The following is a 21,371-nucleotide window of genomic DNA, read 5'->3' as shown; positions in this document are numbered from 1 at the left end:
TTCTTCCCTCAAAATAACTCAATATACAGCCATTAATGTCTAAACCACCGGCAACAAAAGTGAGTACACCCCTAAGTGAAAGTTCCTGAAGTGTCAATATTTTGTGTGGCCACCATTATTTCCCAGAACTGCCTTAACTCTCCTGGGCATGGAGTTTACCAGAGCTTCACAGGTTGCCACTGGAATGCTTTTCCACTCCTCCATGACGACATCACGAAGCTGGCGGATATTCGAGACTTTGCGCTCCTCCACCTTCCGCTTGAGGATGCCCCAAAGATGTTCTATTGGGTTTAGGTCTGGAGACATGCTTGGCCAGTCCATCACCTTTACCCTCAGCCTCTTCAATAAAGCAGTGGTCGTCTTAGAGGTGTGTTTGGGGTCATTATCATGCTGGAACACTGCCCTGCGACCCAGTTTCCGGAGGGAGGGGATCATGCTCTGCTCAGTATTTCACAGTACATATTGGAGTTCATGTGTCCCTCAATGAAATGTAACTCCCCAACACCTGCTGCACTCATGCAGCCCCAGACCATGGCATTCCCACCACCATGCTTGACTGTAGGCATGACACACTTATCTTTGTACTCCTCACCTGATTGCCGCCACACATGCTTGAGACCATCTGAACCAAACAAATTAATCTTGGTCTCATCAGACCATAGGACATGGTTCCAGTAATCCATGTCCTTTGTTGACATGTCTTCAGCAAACTGTTTGCGGGCTTTCTTGTGTAGAGACTTCAGAAGAGGCTTCCTTCTGGGGTGACAGCCATGCAGACCAATTTGATGTAGTGTGCGGCGTATGGTCTGAGCACTGACAGGCTGACCCCCCACCTTTTCAATCTCTGCAGCAATGCTGACAGCACTCCTGCGCCTATCTTTCAAAGACAGCAGTTGGATGTGACGCTGAGCACGTGCACTCAGCTTCTTTGGACGACCAACGCGAGGTCTGTTCTGAGTGGACCCTGCTCTTTTAAAACGCTGGATGATCTTGGCCACTGTGCTGCAGCTCACTTTCAGGGTGTTGGCAATCTTCTTGTAGTCTTGGCCATCTTCATGTAGCGCAACAATTCGTCTTTTAAGATCCTCAGAGAGTTCTTTGCCATGAGGTGCCATGTTGGAACTTTCAGTGACCAGTATGAGAGAGTGTGAGAGCTGTACCACTAAATTGAACACACCTGCTCCCTATGCACACCCGAGACCTAGTAACACTAGCGAGTCACATGACATTTTGGAGGGAAAATGACAAGCAGTGCTCAATTTGGACATTTAGGGGTGTAGTCTCTTAGGGGTGTACTCACTTTTGTTGCCGGTGGTTTAGACATTAATGGCTGTATATTGAGTTATTTTGAGGGAAGAATAAATTTACACTGTTATATAAGCTGCACACAGACTACTTTTCATTGTGTCAAAGTGTCTTTTTGTCAGTGTTGTCCCATGAAAAGATATACTTAAATATCTGCAGAAATGTGAGGGGTGTACTCACTTTTGTGATACACTGTATATACAGTGTATCACAAAAGTGAGTACACCCCTCACATTTCTGCAAATATTTCATTATATCTTTTCATGGGACAACACTATAGACATGAAACTTGGATATAACTTAGAGTAGTCAGTGTACAGCTTGTATAGCAGTGTAGATTTACTGTCTTCTGAAAATAACTCAACACACAGCCATTAATGTCTAAATAGCTGGCAACATAAGTGAGTACACCCCACAGTGAACATGTCCAAATTGTGCCCAAATGTGTCGTTGTCCCTCCCTGGTGTCATGTGTCAAGGTCCCAGGTTTAAATGGGGAGCAGGGCTGTTAAATTTGGTGTTTTGGGTACAATTCTCTCATACTGGCCACTGGATATTCAACATGGCACCTCATGGCAAAGAACTCTCTGAGGATGTGAGAAATAGAATTGTTGCTCTCCACAAAGATGGCCTGGGCTATAAGAAGATTGCTAACACCCTGAAACTGAGCTACAGCATGGTGGCCAAGGTCATACAGCGGTTTTCCAGGACAGGTTCCACTCGGAACAGGCTTCGCCAGGGTCGACCAAAGAAGTTGAGTCCACGTGTTCGGCGTCATATCCAGAGGTTGGCTTTAAAAAATAGACACATGAGTGCTGCCAGCATTGCTGCAGAGGTTGAAGACGTGGGAGGTCAGCCTGTCAGTGCTCAGACCATACGCCGCACACTGCATCAACTCGGTCTGCATGGTCGTCATCCCAGAAGGAAGCTGACGCACAAGAAAGCCAGCAAACAGTTTGCTGAAGACAAGCAGTCCAAGAACATGGATTACTAGAATGCCCTGTGGTCTGACGAGACCAAGATTAACTTGTTTGGCTCAGATGGTGTCCAGCATGTGTGGCGGCGCCCTGGTGAGAAGTACCAAGACAACTGTATCTTGCCTACAGTCAAGCATGGTGGTGGTAGCATCATGGTCTTGGGCTGCATGAGTGTTGCTGGCACTGGGGAGCTGCAGTTCATTGAGGGAAACATGAATTCCAACATGTACTGTGACATTCTGAAACAGAGCATGATCCCCTCCCTTCGAAAACTGGGCCTCATGGCAGTTTTCCAACAGGATAACGACCCCAAACACAACCTCCAAGATGACAACTGCCTTGCTGAGGAAGCTGAAGGTAAAGGTGATGGACTAAACCCAATTGAGCACCTGTGGCGCATCCTCAAGTGGAAGGTGGAGGAGTTCAAGGTGTCTAACATCCACCAGCTCCGTGATGTCATCATGGAGGAGTGGAAGAGGATTCCAGTAGCAACCTGTGCAGCTCTGGTGAATTCCATGCCCAGGAGGGTTAAGGCAGTGCTGGATAATAATGGTGGTCACACAAAATATTGACACTTTGGGCACAATTTGGACATGTTCACTGTGGGGTGTACTCACTTATGTTGCCAGCCATTTAGACATTAATGGCTGTGTGTTGAGTTATTTTCAGAAGACAGTAAATCTACACTGCTATACAAGTTGTACACTGACTACTCTAAGTTATATCCAAGTTTCATGTCTATAGTGTTGTCCCATGAAAAGATATAATGAAATATTTGCAGAAATGTGAGGGGTGTACTCACTTTTGTGATACACTGTATATATACACCGATCAGGCATAACATCAAAATCACCTCCTTGTTTCTACACTCACTGTCCATTTGATCAGCTCCACTTAGAAGCACTTTGTAGTTCTACAATTACTGACTGTAGTCCATCTGTTTCTCTGCATGCTTTTTTAACCTGCTTTTACTCTGTTCTTCAATGGTCAGGACCCCCACAGGACCACCACAAAGCAGGTATAATTTAGATGGTGGATCATTCTCAGCACTGCAGTGACACTGACATGGTGGTGGTGTGTTAGTGTGTGTTGTGCTGGTATGAGTGGATCAGACACAGCAGCGCTGCTGGCGCTTTTAAATACCGTGTCCACTCACTGTCCACTCTATCAGACACTCCTACCTAGTTGGTCCACCTTGTAGATGTAAAGTCAGAGACGGTCGCTCATCTATTGCTGCTGTTTGAGTTGGTCAACTTCTAGACCGTCTACAATGGTCATAGGACGCTGCCCACAGGGTGCTGCTGGCTGGATATATTTTTGGTTGGTGGACTATTCTCAGTCCAGCAGTGACAGTGAGGTGTTTAAAAACTCCATCAGCATTGTTGTGTCTTATCCACTCATACCAGCACAACACACACTAACACACCACCACCATGTCAGTGTCACTGCAGTGCTGAGAATGATCCACCACCCAAATAATACCTGCTCTGTGGTGGTCCTGTGGGGGTCCTGACCATTGAAGAACAGCATGAAAGGGGGCTAACAAAGCATGCAGAGAAACAGATGGACTACAGTCAGTAATTGTAGAACTACAAAGTGCTTCTATATGGTAAGTAGAGCTGATAAATTAAACAGTGTATAAGTTGCATTTGATAAAAGTGTTTAGCCATTGATTGTTTGATTGGCTGAATCACAGTCTGATTGGTTGATACATATTTTCTGTTAGATTTTAATGAATGATGGAGTGTCATCTTGATTCTTACCATGCGTCTATGCATATGATTAACACATTCTAATTAAAACAGCATCAGCATCAAAGATCTTTATGTGAACAAATGCTTATGCCAGTCAATGGTAAAAACAAAAAGAAAGAAGGTGAACTTTTTTTTATCTGCACTACTTCTATGCTACAGCAATTTTAAAGAATTGTTGCACGGAGTAGAAAACATAAAAACCATCAAAAAAAGTTGCATTTGCATATAAGAGCAAAACCTGAAGACTCCAGAGATTCAAAAACAACCACTTCAGAATGAAGCAGGACATGAAGTGAAGGATTTTTTCATAGATGTGAAGATGTGAAAACACACAGAGATTCTCCACAGAGAGAAAAAAAACAAAAACCGACAAGCAGAAAGCTCAGAATAACTCCAAAGAAACGCTGAACCCTGGATCTTCATGCTGCTCTATAAGGGGCTTTGTGTCACTCTCTGTTTTCTAATCTCAGCTTTACTGGGTTGCGAGAGCTGTAGAAGTGATTTTTTTCTCTAAGATGTCGAATGCTTAGACTGAGGGCTTTGAAAGAGAGATTTTGTTCTTCACTTTATCTCTCAAAGCATGAAAGCTGTTTAACCTGATCTGTAGAAAACAAAGACAATATGAACACGCCTGATAAAGATGTAATATGTAAAAATACGACTATGAGAAGGTGCGCTTGTTTTCTTTAACACAGTGTCATTCAGATCAATCACCATCATTTAGCTTAGAGGTTCAACATGCTGACATGTGAAAACGGCAAAGCCTGTGGTTTAAATCCCGAATGCCACACAGTCGGTTCTTCAAAGCTGGAGAACAACACAGACATGTGTGTACAAGTAAACAAGTAAACAATTTTAACAGATTTATATTACAATTTAAGAACTAGCAAATAAAATGACAGATGAGACCAAGCCCAGAACTTAAGGCTAAGTATAGACACTCAGTCAAGCGTTTATGGGAAAGATTTTAATTGTCTAATGAATGCAACATAAACACACATCAGTATGTACACCAATCAGCCATAACATTAAAACCTCCTTGTTTCTACACACAATGTACATTTTTATCAGCTCCACTTACCATATAGAAGCACTTTGTAGTTCTACAATTACTGACTGTAGTCCATCTGTTTCTCTGCATGCTTTGTTAGCCCCCATTCATGCTGTTCTTCAATGGTCAGGACTCTCCCAGGACTAATTGTAGAACTACAAAGTGCTTTCATATGGTAAGTGGAGCTGATAAAATGGACAGTAAGTGTAGAAACCAGGAGGTGGTTTTAATGTTATGCCTGATCGGTGTACATAATTGTTCTGAGAATAATACACATCTCTGCCCACATCTGTACCAGGAAAAAAGTGGATTGGGAGTTTTTATCAGCATACATTAGCACAAAGAATAGAACCAAAAGAACCTTAATGAATTCTAAGATTTATTGAGCCAAGAATACAGGAGTACAATGATTTGGGAAACCACTGACGTATAAGACTTTGAAACTAAAAAGAAAACCAACCAAAAACCTTGAGAAGAGTAAACAGCTTTATGTTTCTTCAAATTCAATATTAGAGCTATTTCTTACTGCAGCATACAGATTTAGCATTTCCAACACTGGCACTAAACCCATTCCTTAAACCCTCTTTACTTAGCATGCCAATGCATCGTCTACTTTAAAGCTTGCCCCCGGCCACCAGAATGATAGCCAATAAGACTGATCATTAACTCCAACCCTACAGATCTGAAACATTTATTCTTATACATTAGTCATTCGTTATGCTTTTCGGGAAAGGATTTGCACTGCCGTGTTTTATTTACTATATTTAAAATTAGGATTTTAATAGGTACAGACAGCCTTGACATTATTTGCTTAAACAAATTAGGTAAGAGAGGCTAAGGCAGAGCCCCACATGACCAATTCAACCCCAGAACCCTTTACTGACCTCCATCTGTGGAGCTGAAATGCATTTATAACAAAGGAGAAAATAATTAGAAAATAACTGGAAAATAATTAGTGTGGGCACATAGCTGCCACAGGACTGGACAGAAAGTGCCACCGGGTATAAAGTGACCTCGAAAAAGAGTGCTTTTTGTTGTTAATTTACAGATGTATACTATGTGGCACTAGACTGGACAAGGCTGGACCGCTGTTCCAATCTGGTGTTACTTTAGGTGAGTTTCAACAAGAATAATGAAATATACACACATATTTAGATTAAGACTAACAACTGCACTGTAAAGCTGTCTGGCAACCAAATTCAAGAAACAATCCCACTGAACACTTTTAGAATGAACTGAAATGTCAAATGCCCGCCAGATCTTCTTGTCCAACACTAGTGTCTGACCTTACAAATGCTCTGTTGACTAGACTATATGGCCAAAAATTCCCACAGACATCCTGTGGAAACACTCCAGAATCTCTTGATGCATGCTCTATTATGCAGGTGGACAAATCCACAAAGTTGAATCAGTTCATCTGGACACAAAGTTTGGTGTGGATCCAAGTGACTTCTAAAGAAGAAGCGGTATCTCCACACCAAACTTTGTGTCCAGATGAACTGATTCAACTTTCTGGACTTTTCCAGAAGAGTGGAGGCTGTTATGGCCAACTTTATGTCCTTGGTTCTGGAATGAGATGACCATTGATTTAGAATGGGAGTTAATGGTCTGGTGTCCACATACTTCTAATTATATAATGTAGCTTAAGAACAAACTAAAAGTGGTGACAATGCTTTCATTTCTGTGAGAGGGCAGTGCGATCACTCCTGCTGCCCTTTTGTGAGAGGAGTGGGTTTGTGCTAATAGTCCATGATGCTCCACTGGAGTGAGAGCGATTAAGCTGGTCACACACACAGCGACACTTGCAACACACACCACACAATGACATTTAGAAGCAAATGGGAGATCAAAATGACATTAAGCCACCAGAACATAGAACGATTATTAGGAAGAAACAACTTGGATGACCTTGGAAAGTACAGTTTTGTGATCATGCTGGACAAGATATGTTTTGTAGGTAGATTCACTGGTCATTTTATGAGCAGTGAGTAAGTATGCAATTACTAACTGTAGTCAATCTGCTGTTTGGTCCACTTTGTTACCCCCTCTATCCCATCCATCAATAACGAAGGACTCCTATAGAACAACCACTAAGCAAATGTCATTCGGGTGGTGAACCATTCTCAGCATGGTTTATGGAATGGGTGTATCAGATGGATGGATGCAATTGGGTGTTGCAGCATGAAACTGACCCTAAACACATTGTCAGTACTGGTTTTGGAATTGATATACCTGAGTAAAATAAAACTTTTGGAAAAGCCCTCTTAAAGACCTGACCTCAACTGTATCTAGAAATCCAACGAATTCTTATTACAGTGGTACCTTGACATCCCTAAACTCAAAATCTTTGAAACTCAACACACTTAGTGGAGAAATTTGTACCCTTAAACTCAATGTTTCCCTTAAATTCGATTATTCGATTCAATAATGTATTTATTTAATTTCAAATTAACAATGAACAGCCACTTTGTTCAGCACTTGACTTGAAGCGGTGTTGTAAAACGTCTTCAAAGTGCGAATATGAGACAAATCTGCATTTGTGTGGAATAACTGTCAAATTCACTCTGAAAGATTCAGTCAGAGTACCAAAAGCTTGTTGATGGCTACTATTTACAGAACTGTAATGAATAAAAATATGTTATTGGACTAAGTAGTGTGTTCTTCTTCATTCAGCAGTTTCAAGGCTGCATTGAGAGACACATCTTGTGTATGTAAACATTTAACCACGCCTATGAGGGTCACAGACAAAACAATCGTTTGTTCACAGACACAAAGTACCTTAATTCTGCTGATGTAAAAATTAAATGTAAGTAGTACTATGGGTCTGTCCGAAAACCTAGTGAGCTGCCTTGCTCGCTACCTGGGCAGCTGCCTAAGTAAAGAGGATTCCAATAAGACATTAAACCTATAGATCAGGTTATTCAGATGCACTATTTAGACAGAGATCATGACGTCACCACAGTTTTGACTTACTAAGCTAACACAGTTAGCCTCAGGCCATTCTAACCAATGGGCTAAGGCGGCCCAACCCGCTAGCATGCCAGCTAACATCTTCCTCTGTTTACAGAAAAAAGTTTAATCGTCACTGACAGCCCGAATTTGCTAATAAATGACACTTGTGCACCTTTATACAAATTAAAAATCAATGAGAATTTACTTGCAATTGAAAAGAACTCAATTTGTTGCTCTGTATCCGTCCGCCACATTTGTCATTTCAATGTCATTGAATTCTGGGTTTGCCTTCACCTCTACCTCGTCATTTGGTCAGTTTATCGCTTAAAAATAAGGTACCTTAGTAGGAGCATTTTAGGCTATCTAAGAATTCGGACAGGCTTCTTTTCAGGAGAGGATAGGATGACGTGAAATGTATCTACAGTGCTGGCCAAAAGTATTGGCACCCCTGCAATTCTGTCAGATAATACTCAATTTCTTCCAGAAAATGATTGCAATCACAAATGCTTTGGTATTAAAATGTTCATTTAATTTGTCTTCAATGGAAAACCACAAAAAGAATTGTCAAAAAGCCAAATTGGATATAATTCCACACCAAACATAAAAAAGGGGGTGGACAAAAGTATTGGCACCCTTTGAAAAATCATGTGATGCTTCTCTAATTTGTGTAATTAACAGCACCTGTTACTTACCTGTGGCACATAACAGGTGGTGGCAATAACTAAATCACACTTGCAGCCAGTTAAAATGGATTAAAGTTGACTCAACCTCTGTCCTGTGTCCTTGTGTGTACCACATTGAGCATGGAGAAAAGAAAGAAGACCAAAGAACTGTCTGAGGACTTGAGAAGCAAAATTGTGAGGAAGCATGGGCAATCTCAAGGCTACAAGTCCATCTCCAAAGACCTGAATGTTCCTGTGTCTACCGTGCGCAGTGTCATCAAGAAGTTTAACATCACAGCACTGTATGTAGAGAGCTCACTAGGTTGTCAGACAAACCCAATATAAGATTCTGCCTATTTGGTGGGTGCTCACGTGCCATGTATCATCAACACTCGGCCTAAAGAGAGCATCAGCCAAGGGTTCCTCTGCCCTGCTAAAAAAAGAAACTGCTGACCTCTGGATTTCATTGTAACACCACACTGCTGTTATCATTTTTCCTCACTCTGTAGATCTTGCCTATCCGAGGCTGCACCCTTGTGACAGGCATGCTGCTCCCTGAAGGCCATGAGCCCATTCGGGAAGGTAAACATGTCCAGACCAGTGAGCTAAAGCCAGTGAGATGGCACACTGTAGGCAATGATCGCAGTATATAAGACCGTCCCTCCGAGCCTCATCACGTCCTTGCACGGGCCAAAGGACAAACTCAAACCCACAAACTTGGGCACCGAGAGTACGTGAACATTTTGCTAACTGTAATGAATGAAGAGTGAAAATGAAAAGGGCTTTTACACTGAATTTGTCAGGTTTCAGAAAGCACCGAGGTCTAATTTTAAATATTTTCATTACCTGTTTCAGGGAAATCCCTGTAAAATAAGGCACACATTGCTATGAAAGACTTATTGTAAGTGGGCAGAGAGCTGAATGAGCATCTCATTTCCTTATTTGCCAAGGTGGTTCTTTAAACCTGTTTCTCTTGGTCTTGGTGTGAAGTAGTGGTCACATGAGCAAAAAGCAAACTATTAAGGCAGGTCTTGAAGTAATAAGATTTTGGAGGAAGCATAAGGATAATATTTGCTAACATGCAGGTTTGTTTTCACATCAAGTGAGCAATTCTTAATGTAACGGAAATGACGGTCATGATCAGCACTGAGTGGGCAGTTTCCTTAAGTTTTTCTTCAGAAAGATAACAGCCCTGCATCTTGTTTTCTATTGGCTCGTGCTTGCAAGGTTTACATATCTACAAGGTTCAAGTTCACCTTGATAAACATGAACTGGTGAAACTGAAAGCACATTCCTTTCTTATGTATTTAAGTCTGACCACTCGTTACCACTGAGCACTTTATGAGCACTTACATTATTATGAATGTAAGCATTAGAAAATTATATTCTGCAGCCTCGGATAGGCAAGATCTACAGATTGAGGAACAAAGATAACAGCAGTGTGGTGTTACAATGAAATCCAGAGGTCAGCAGTTTCTTTTTTTAGCAGGGCCAAGGAACCCTTGGCTGATGCTCTCTTCAGGCCGAGTGTTGATGATACATGGCACGTGAGCACCCACCAAATAGGCAGAATCTTGTATTGGGTTTGTCTGACAACCTAGTGAGCTCTCTACATAGATACATTTCACATCATCCTATCCTCTCCTGAAAAGAAGCCTGTCCGAATTCTTAGATAGCCTAAAATGACCAGACTGAAACATGAGCTCTAATAAAATTCTTTACTTTGGTTAGAAATAATTGTATTTTATATGTAAGGCCACACCTAATTTAAGGCAGTGAGAATTGCGTCATGAACCGTGAAATGAGCCTTTTCCTGCGTAATATACAATTTGTTGTAAAATACAAAATTTAAGATTTGTGTTTAGTGATTTAACATTTTTCATTCACATAGCGTTCAAGTGCCTCATGTTTACTGGTTAATTTGGACTACAAGACAGTCCTAGCAATCCTATGGCAATTCACTTAGCAAGTGGTTACTTAAAACGTCCAAAATGTTGAAGTGTAAAACAGCTTAAAACACAACTCTGGATAACTGAGTTTGGAAAACTCCCGACCAATTCTGTCAATGTATGGGATCAAAACACGGACGAGAATTTTCGTCTTTGATCTTTGTTCATGGATTACATTCGACCATTCGAGTGTTATTTAATGACAGCCGAGAAATGTGGCTCTTTTCTTTGAAAAATGAAGTCAGTGAATAATTTAAGCACATTTTAGGGTTTTGCATGGTTTGTTTATTTCTAATTCTGTCAAATTATTCTGTTTCCCTCAAGGTTTCTTCTCTGTACTTTTAAAGTTTTAGGAGTTTTTCCTTGCCACTGTTGCCCTTGGCTTGCTCAACAGGGGTTTTGGTTTTTGGTCCTGGATTCTGTAAAGGTGCTTTGAGACGATGTCTATTGTAAAAAAAAAAAAAAGTGCTATACAAATAGATTTAACTTGACCTGATAACAGGTGCAAAATCACTAACTGGGTTTTAGTTCATCCAGTTTATGCACTTTTTATATTTTTATCTTGAATGTAACTTGCAATAGACAAAACGATACAGGTTAGATATGACCAAAGCCCTCTATGTAGCTTTCAGTTCCGGATAACAATGCTGTAAATAATAAATAAAATGCACCTGGGTAATTGTAAAAAGATGTTTTAATTGGTTGGAAAGATTCCATGCCATCATGGTGAAGGAAATTAACAAAATTACACAAAACTAGAAAGGCTATTAAAACCACAGTAAAGTCCTTAAAAACCTTTTTTATTAAAACATTTATTTTTTATTTATTAAAAAATTTAAAAGCAAATTACATCACTTTTCTACATAGTCACCTTCCTTCGTGATGTATTTTTCCCAGCGTCATACCAACTCTTTAATGCCATCAGCAAAAATTTTCTGGGTTGAGCGTGTAGCCACTGATGCACCACTGCTTTCACATCATCATCATATGAAAATCTTCTTCCCCTCAAAGCTTCTTTGAGTGTCCAAAAAGGTGGAAATCAGATGGCGCTAAATCGTGACTCTCAGTCACGACCAATTACTACTCCTCCCGTCCCCAACCAAACTATAAAAGTGCGGAAACTTTTTGAAGATCCCTTGTATATTAAATATATCGATGTACACTGATCAGACATAACATTATGACCACCTTCCTAATATTGTGTTTGTTCCCCTTTTGCTGCCCCATACACAACAAACTAAGATGCACTGTGTATTCTGACACCTTTCTATCAGAACCAGCATTAACTTCTTCAGCAATCTGAGCTACAGTAGCTCGTCTGTTAGATCGGACCGCATGGGACCACAATGAGACTTGGCCGTCCACTGTATAGCACTTTTGATAGATACTGACCACTGCAGACCGGGAACACCCCACAAGAGCTGCAGTTTTGGAGATGCTCTGACCCAGTCGTCTAGCCATCACAATTTGGTCCTTGTCAAACTCACTTAAATCCTTACGCTTGCCCATTTTTCTGCTTCTAACACATCAACTTTGAGGATAAAATGTTCACTTGCTGCCTAATATATCCCACCCACTAACAGGTGCCGTGATGAAGAGGTAATCAGTGTTATTCACTTCACCTGTCAGTGGTCATAATGTTATGCCTCGTCGGTGTATGTACGTGTGTAGCTCCATTGCATGTTTTTTACATTAATATTTCCAGCATTGGTATTACAGCGATTAAAGCTAGTAATCATGAGGTTGCTGGTTTAAGCCCCACCATTGGCAGATTGCCCTTGAGAAAGTCACAATAGTACATCAGTATGGATAAAAACATCTGCTAAATGCCATAAATGGAAATATCCATACACCCATACAGACGGTGGTGGTTGTGGCTGTGAGTTGACTAATCAGCAGCCCGTCAGTCTGGATCAGCTCTGAAGCGCTCTGTGTCTGCAGGCACGCACTCTCTCATGTTCTCTTTTCCCCCTCTTTTCTCTTCACTCCTGCCCCCTCTCAGAAATTCACCCTGTGGCTTATAATTATCACTATGCATTAGCGTATATGGGTATGTATTAAATGTGGGCGTTTAAATGTGTGTGTATGTGTATTAATATTATTAATAGTATTAGTGTTTGCGTGTACAATGTGTGTCAGAGCTTTTAAAAATTCACAAGGCATGTGGTCTTGTTTTTTACTGGTTCATGATTCCATGGTTTGCAGATTTGCTGGGTTAAAGTTCATCTAAATCAACTGGCCAAAAAAGTGTAACTAACCTCCTGGAAGCACATTCGTACTTACATGTTTAGGACTTCTCTTACTTTGAGTAAGAGATTATTTATGTATTGGGATTTTAACGTCATGTTTTACGCACTTTGATTACATTCGTGACAGGACAGGTAACTACTGGTTACACCAGATTTATCAATTCTGGTTCAATGTCAAACACAGTCATGGACAATTTTGTATCTCCAATTCACCTCACTTGCACGTCCTTGGACTGTGGGAGGTAACCAGAGCTCCTGCAGGAAACCCACGCAGACACAGGGAGAACATGCAAACTCCACACAGAAAGGACCCGGACCGTTTCACCTGGGGATCAAACCCAGGACCATCTTGCTGTGAGGCGACAGTGCTTTTTACTGGGCCACCGTGCCGCCCCAAGACCACTGATTAAACAGCGAAAAGGTGGATAAACAACAATACTATGGTGATGTTAGGACCCCACCCACCCTTCAACCGCTTGGGTCACAGCTTTGACCATAAAGATTATGAGGCCAGAAAAGCACCAAGAACCTGTGATTTTGTGGTAGAATGGGAACAAACCGTTCAGGATTTTGGCATCAGCACCATGCTGGTGGAAAAGTGCTATGACTGGGTTTTCCATACCTGTCCTCTTGGACCTCACTGCAGCATTTGATACCATTAACCATCACATTCTTAGTTCCAGATGGCAGTCTATTGGTATTACTGGCTTTGCTCAAGGGGTTCCCCAGGGCTCCGTTCTCAGACCACTTCTTTTCATTCTGTACATTTCTCCAGTAGGCCAGATCATCCAGAAACATGGCCTTAACTTCCACTGCTATGCAGATTATTTCAGATTTACATTAGTACTGCTTCCCCCACAGCTTCTGCCCATACATTAAGTACCTGCATTTCTGATCTTAAACTGCGGTTACACCACAACTACCTCAAACTCAATGCTGATAAAACTGAAGTCGTATTAGTAGGTCCAAAATCACCACTTTCTGGTATCCCTAACATCACTCCCGATGTTGATGGTGTTTCTATCAGGTCGGCTCATGTCATTAAAAACCTTGGCCGTCTCTCCGACCAATCACTCACCTTTGAAGCTCATATAAAGACTCTCACCAAAACGGCATTTTACTATCTGTGCGATATTGCTCGCCTTCGCCCCATCCTCAGTGAAGACGATGCCAAAATGCTCATTCACACCTTCATCTTTTCCCGTCTTGATTACTGCAACTCTCTCCTTTACGGTCTTCCTGCTAAACTAATAAACCCCCTTCAGTACATCCAGAACTCTGCAGCTCGAGTCCTCACATCTACTAAACACTCTGCACACATCACACCTATTCAGCACTTACACTGGCTACCCGTCATCTGTAGGATTAACTACAAAATCCTGATTCTCACCTTCAAGGCTCTCCATGGTCTCACTCCTACATATCTCACTGAACTCATCCAGGTTTACTGTCCCTCTCGCACCCTTAGATCCTCTAACTCTGCTCTTCTGACTGTCCCACATACTAAACTGGCTACCTTGGGTGGCAGATCTTTCAGTGCTACTGCCCTGAAATTTTGGAACTCTCTGCCTCAATCTCTCCGTGACTGTTCAACTTTGTCCTCTTTCAAGATGCAACTCAAATCTTTTATCTTTGCCTCTCATTATCCCTCCTAGGTTTTCATTTGTTTTCTTTTATTTATTGATTCATTTTTTTATTTAATTTTTTTTATGTAAAGCGTCCTTGGGATTGTAAAAGGCGCTATAAAAATGCAACCTATTATTATTATTTAGTTTATACAGTTTCTGTGCTTCTTGTATAATAAAGTTTTTTTCGATATAACTGCTCCGCTATCTTATAATCATTTTTGGACTAGTAAAGTAAGAATTTGATTGTACAGTTTGTACTGTGCATATGACAACAAAGCTCTCTTAAATCCCTCAAACTACCACTACTGTAACACGATTGTCTCAGTTTATGTATCATTATGAATTCATTTCAAATGTTGAAAATGATATTTGGTGATTCACAACAGATGCATATTCACTGATATCTCTTTTACACCAACAAAGTGCCAGAGCTGGTGCCGGTTTCTGCAAACTAGTAAACGTTTTAATAACAGACTCATGTTTACACTGGTTTGAAGGCCCATTGTGGATGTGAGCGTCTCATCATTTGAAAACAGAAGTCAGAAGACATTGTACAGTATAAACAACACAGTAGATTGTGCTCTTCTTTTGCAAATTTTGCTACTTTCTTAGAGGGCATATCTAACTGTTCAGTACCAACTTTTTCAGTGTCTGTGTGCAGCACAGAGTGACTGTCATATACAAATATTAGGTGCAGGACGAAAGCCGAGTGTTTTGTTTGCTTTTTTGTTATGATTGTGTACAGTTATTACACAGTGTTTTACACCGACGTCAAATTATGGGACCTCAGTGGTCCATTTTTGTGATTTATATTTATGCAGGAGCATTTTATGCATATTATGTGTGATAATCAGGTTATGTGGCTGCACTGTTTCTCAGTATATTTTCTATTTCTCATGAGGACCATCTTAGAAGTAAAGCAATTGTTTCTTTCCGTGGGCCACTGATGATGATTCATTACTGTTGTTTTGCTGTAGTTCTCTTGCTTTTAGTAGTAAATGGCAAAAAATTGGATAAACAACGATACTATGGTGATGTTAGGACTTGCCACCCTTTAACTGCCTGGGTCAAAGCTTTGACCATGAAGATTATGAGGCCAGAACAGCACCAAGCGACAAACCGTTTGGCACCAGATTCTGGCACCGGCACCAACACCATGCTTATGGGAAAGTGCTAACTAGTTTTATCTAGTTTCTGCCCTTGCTGTATAATAAAGTTTTTTTTTAGATAATAAATGTATATTGTTTTAAATCAATGTAAAGTGAATAATTATAGTTTTTTAAGTGTTAGGCTAATTTTCTAACAAGTCTGTGAGTCCTGCCTGAGACAGCTGGAATGATGGTAATATAAAAAGCAGAAACAATCATCTTCACGCTGCACCCCTAAGCACACCACACATGTCCACGAGAGCACGGCTCACTTCCTCTGTGTAACAGAGTCCGCGTAACACTGCTAACATGAGTGTAGGGGTCATTAACAAAGTGCCAAAGCAGCATCAAAAATATACAAATTAATCCACATTATAAGTCAGTTAAAGTGCTCGGGTGGCACAGTGGTCTATTACACCAGTCTACCACTGCTAAGATCCAGGTTCCACAATATTAATTCTTCCCCCCCCCCCCCCCCCCCCCCCCAATTTTTATCCCTCAGTCTAGTCGTGTCCAATTACCCTGAATGCGTCCTCTATACTGGTTCGACCCTTCACTGCTGACTGAGAACGCTTCTCAACTGACTTGCGCCCCCTCCGGTACGCACAGTCAGTATAGCTAGTGCATTTTTCACCTGCACGAGTCGAGTTCGTACACTTGACGGGCACTGTGCATGGAGGGCCACACCCCCATCAGCATTATTCCTCAGAGCCATCAGTCAGCCAGCAGGGGCAGCAGTCGTACCAGTTATGAGGACCTATGATCCGACTTTCTTACCCTCTAACCCTGAACAACAGCCAATCGTTGTTCATACAGCCGCCCAGCCTAGTCGGAAAGGCAGAGCTGAGATTCGATACGATGTATTCGAAACCCCAACTCTGGTGAGCTAGCGTACTTTACCGCTGCGCCACCTGAGCGGCAATCACAATATTAATTCTTATCATGTCACACCTTGGCACTAAGAAGTACTACCTATATAGACTATATGGACAACAGTATTGAAACACCCCTTTCTAATTAGTGAATTAAAATGTGTTTCAGTCACAACATTTGCTAGTTAGAATTATTTATTAACTCTAACTTTGCAGCAAAAGTTTAGGGAAGACCCTTTCCTGATCCAGCATTACTGTGCACCTGTGAACAAAGCAATGAACTCCAGTGACCTGCACAGAGCCCTGACCTCAGCCTCACTGAACAGCTTTAAAATGAACTGAGGCATCAATTGAGGCTTTTTTGACCAACATCAGTGCCCAGCCATACAAATGCTCTTTTGACTGAATGGCCACAAATTCCCACAGACATACATCAGCCTTCTTAAAAGAGTGGGTGTTCATATAGCTAAAAAGATCACATTGAGGTCACTCTATTTTAATACCATTTCTTTTTGAAACAAGCACATGATCAAGTGTACAAACACTTTTGACAATATAGTAGGTCTTTATACCACCTATTGATGTCTTGCTTTGTTTCTGTACATTGTAAATCACAACATTTTTAAATAATAGTACAGAGGTAAAGAAAGTGTCTGACTCAGTCGTTCACCTGCTAACGATTACTTAACACCATCTAACTGAAATCTGCAAAATGAAATTAATAATCGAGACTATAAGTGCAGCACTTAAGAATCTGTTAATATTAACAGCAATAAACATTTACGGTGTGTATGTGCTGGTATGTTCTCGTATAGCCTTGTGTGGGTTTGGTATGCCTACCTTGAGGAGATAGATGGGAATGTTGCTGAAGTCCACTGGGAGTTTGAGCAGAAAGCGAGCAGAAAACTCACCAGTCTAAAAAAACACAGACATGAAGTCTATGAACACACACATTTTGCATACATACACAAACACACAACATTATCAGCACACACACACATTAGAAAAACGCTGTAGGTCATTCTAAGACTGAACAAGGAAAATAAAGCTACAGTATTTATTAAAGCCGAGTCATTTTACGATCTACGTTTCTAACACAGAATACACCAAGTGAATAACACTGATTATCTCTTCATCACAGCACCTGTTAGTAGGTGGGATATATTAGGCAGCAAGTGAAAATTTTATCCTCAAAGTTGATGTTAGAAGCAGGAAAAAAGGGCAAGCGTAAGGATTTGAGTGAGTTTAAAAAGGGCCAGATTGTGATGGCTAGACGACTGGGTCAGAGCATCTCCAAAACTGCAGCTCTTGTGGGGTGTTCCCGGTCTGCAGTGGTCAGTATCTATCAAAAGTGGTCCAAGGAAGAAACAGTGGTAAACCAGTGACAGGGTAGACCACCACAGAGTAGGTATTATTTGGCTGGTGGATCATTCTCAGCACTGCAGTGACACTGACATGGTGGTGGTGTGTTAGTGTGTGTTGTGCTGGTATGAGTGGATCAGACACAGCAATGCTGATGGAGTTTTTAAACACCTCACTGTCACTGCTGGACTGAGAATAGTCCTCCAAACCAAAAATATAACCAGCCAACAGCGCCCCGTGGGCAGCATCCTGTGACCACTGATGAAGATCTAGAAGATGACCAACTCAAACAGCAGCAATAGATGAGCGATCGTCTCTGACTTTACATCTACAAGGTGGACCAACTAGGTAGGAGTGTCTAATAGAGTGGACAGTAAGTGGACATGGTATTTAAAAACTCCAGCAGCGCTGCTGTGTCTGATCCACTCATACCAGCACAACACACACTAACACACCACCACCATGTCAGTGTCACTGCAGTGCTGAGAATGAACAGCATGAAAGGGGGCTAACAAAGCATGCAGAGAAACAGATGGACAACAGTCAGTAATTGTGGAGCTGATAAAAATGAACAGTGAGTGTAGAAACAAAGAGGTGGTTTTATTGTTATGGCTGATCTGTGTATTTTTTATAGACAGCATATAATCTCAGTAGATATTATGGGATGTCCTTAATTTTCTTTTAAATTATGACTCTAACCGACATAATTTCTGTTTGAATTTAAAATCCATAACCCTCAAGGCATAAGCCTATTTCTAAACGTTTTATTTTTTCTAATCTTAACACAACCAGCCCCCCATTTCTCGACTGCCCTGTTACGTACAATTTTGGCCTTGCATCATCATATCATGAGCATTTCTGCAATGTTTCCTAATCGCTGTCAGTTATCCCACTAACCACACATTCATCAGCCACATCCCTTCACCCCCATGACACAATGCGTTCAGCCTCACACAACCACAAAGAACTATCCCAAATCTGCTCAGGTTATGAAATAGAGGACAGCAGTCCTCTCTTCATGTGTGTGTGTGTTTTGCAATATCCATGTTTCCACATGTAGTCTGATGGGAAAGTGCTACAGGTCGCTGTTCCTTAGAACATCACGACATGTTTTCTACGCTTCCAGGATTCTGTATGACCATCATTCATCAGTAACAGTCAAGGATCTTAACATTCTTAGTAAAACATTTCTGAATTAATAATAACAGGGGGCGGCACGGTGGCTCGGTGAGTAGCACGGTCGCCTCACAGCAAGAAGGTCATGGGTTTAAATGCCAGGTGAAGCGGTCTGGGTCCTTTCTGTGTGGAGTTTGCATGTTCTCCCTGTGTCAGTGTGGGTTTCATCCGGGAGCTCTGGTTTTCTCCCACAGTCCAAAGGCGTGCAAGTGAGGTGAATTGGAGATGCAAAATTATGTAAAATGAACTACATGCCCTAAACAATTTAGGACGGGCTCTTTCTTTTTATTGGATATAGCCCAGACCTCAGGCCTATTGAATACTTATTGAATAAATTGGGATGGTGACTAAGAGCCAGGCCCTCTCATCTTATTCAATGTGCTTGAAGCAGAGATGGGGACTAAGTCGCACACACAGATACTTCAGACTCGACTCGGACTCGTATCAAATGACTCGGACTCGACTCGTGACCCGCAAAAAATGACTTGTAGAAAACAAAAGTCAGCAGCATGTGTTAACATTAGTGACGTGTGACAATTATATATAAATATACTGTATATATGATCCATCATTCTGATCGTGTCATTTTCTGCTCTCTAATAACGCTCCAGCCGTCTTAACCCGCAATGCACGCAATGAGTAAATGTTCCAGCCAGCTTCCGGCGTAGTGATGAAGCGTCGCTCCCTACTTCCTCTTTTGGATTAGATTCTCACTTAAAGTGGTGGAATACCCTACGTAGTACACTTCACAGGAACAGCTGGTGTGAATGAAACGCTCCTACAGAATTGACGCTAATGGTTGAAAGAGCGCTTTCTGAACCAATCAGACCTTCTGATTTTAATTTTTAGTAAGAAATGCTAAGCACATTTACAAAATAACAAATTATATTCTTAATGGGACACACGGTTATAAATTTAATAGCATCTGGAAGAACATAAGCTAAGGTAATCAGTGGTTATGGATTTTTTGCAGTGTTTTGGATTTTGGCCGCTGTGCCTGATTTATCACGCGTTTTTGTTTTGCAATGAAAACAAAACGTACCAGTTTAAGCTTTTATCTGGTACCTAGGAACGAAAAGACACTAAGTAAAACGGTAAAACACAGTTGCTAATCTGTTGTTTTTTAGCTAAACTTACATATTAATTGTTTCTACGCTACATTTCCAATATATGTTAAGTGTATATTATACTGACTCGTGACTTGACTCGGACTCTAGCCTAAAGACTCGTGACCTGACTTGGATTCTATCTAGCCTAAAGACTCGTGACTTGACTCGGATTCATATTTTGTGACTTGTGAACATCCCTGGCCTGAAGACCTGGGTGCTAATTGCTCTTAACTAAATAGACATAAATTCTTGTAACTCTTAGTTACCAAATAATCTATCTCCTGATGATTCACCGAGCCCCAACCCTTGAGCCGCCTCTACTTCTACTACTCAATTTTAAGTTTATTTACCCAGCTGTTCTTGCGTCCAGCATAGATCTCCATGCTGCGACCATAATCGGGGTCCTCGAGCAGACTGTCGTACTCGAACAGTAGACGAGAGCTGTCCTTTAGCCGCTGACACTGGTACTGATGGTACTGCTGAAGGAGTTCCTTTACCAGCTGCAACAAGCATTCCGGATTGCCAGCGTCCCATTCCACCAAGTGCTACGAAACAACAAACCAAATACGGTAAGCATTTTTAATGTAGCTCATCCTCACCTTTAAACAAAATGCAAATGCAGGAACAACACCACACATTTCTATTGTATTAGTTTTCATACTGGTCAGGTCCGGTTCAGCCAAGCCACTAATGTGGCCGAGCAGTCACAGAAGCATTTCACTGTCAGTTGTACTGTGTATGACTATGTATGTGACAAATAAACTTTGACTTAATTGATTTCATTTGATAATGATGGTCAGGAAAGCCTAAATTGATGTTATAGTTAATTCCAAATTTGTTCAGCAGAATTGAGGTAAGTTTCTTTAAACCAGGCTTTTCTTCATGTCTTTATAGAACATGCTTTGTGCACAGGGACACAGTCATGCTGGAATATGAAAGAGCCTTCCCTAAACTGTTGCTGCAAAGCTGGATGCATATGTAGACACAAACTGAACCATAATCCAGCCTTTAAAATGTGTGTATTTAAAGAATGCAGCAATTAATTTGTATGTTTATCTAAATAAAATACACTGATCAACTACAACATTAAAACCACCTCCTTGTTTCTACACTCACTGTTCATTTTATCAGCTCCACTTATCATATAGAAGCACTTTGTAGTTCCACAATTACTGACT

The 21,371-nt window shown here is 41.1% G+C and overlaps 1 protein-coding gene across 4 annotated transcripts in view; it reads right to left on the bottom strand.

Moving 5' to 3' along the window:
- babam2 (BRISC and BRCA1 A complex member 2) overlaps nt 1-21,371 on the bottom strand; it is a 148,173-nt gene that overhangs the window by 83,169 nt on the left and 43,633 nt on the right. For all 4 annotated transcript variants that reach the window (XM_063006776.1, XM_063006774.1, XM_063006778.1 and 1 more), the window contains 2 exons: nt 20,544-20,738; nt 17,387-17,461 (listed from right to left, as the gene is read on the bottom strand). In XM_063006776.1, the coding sequence (XP_062862846.1) occupies nt 17,387-17,461; nt 20,544-20,738 (270 nt within the window). The remainder of the gene's footprint in view (nt 1-17,386; nt 17,462-20,543; nt 20,739-21,371) is intronic.

The sequence above is a fragment of the Trichomycterus rosablanca genome, chromosome 13 (assembly GCF_030014385.1).
Source record: "Trichomycterus rosablanca isolate fTriRos1 chromosome 13, fTriRos1.hap1, whole genome shotgun sequence".
In the NCBI taxonomy this organism is placed as follows: domain Eukaryota; kingdom Metazoa; phylum Chordata; class Actinopteri; order Siluriformes; family Trichomycteridae; genus Trichomycterus; species Trichomycterus rosablanca.
Note: the sequence above shows the minus strand (reverse complement) of the source record. Positions and strands in the feature narration are given on the sequence as shown.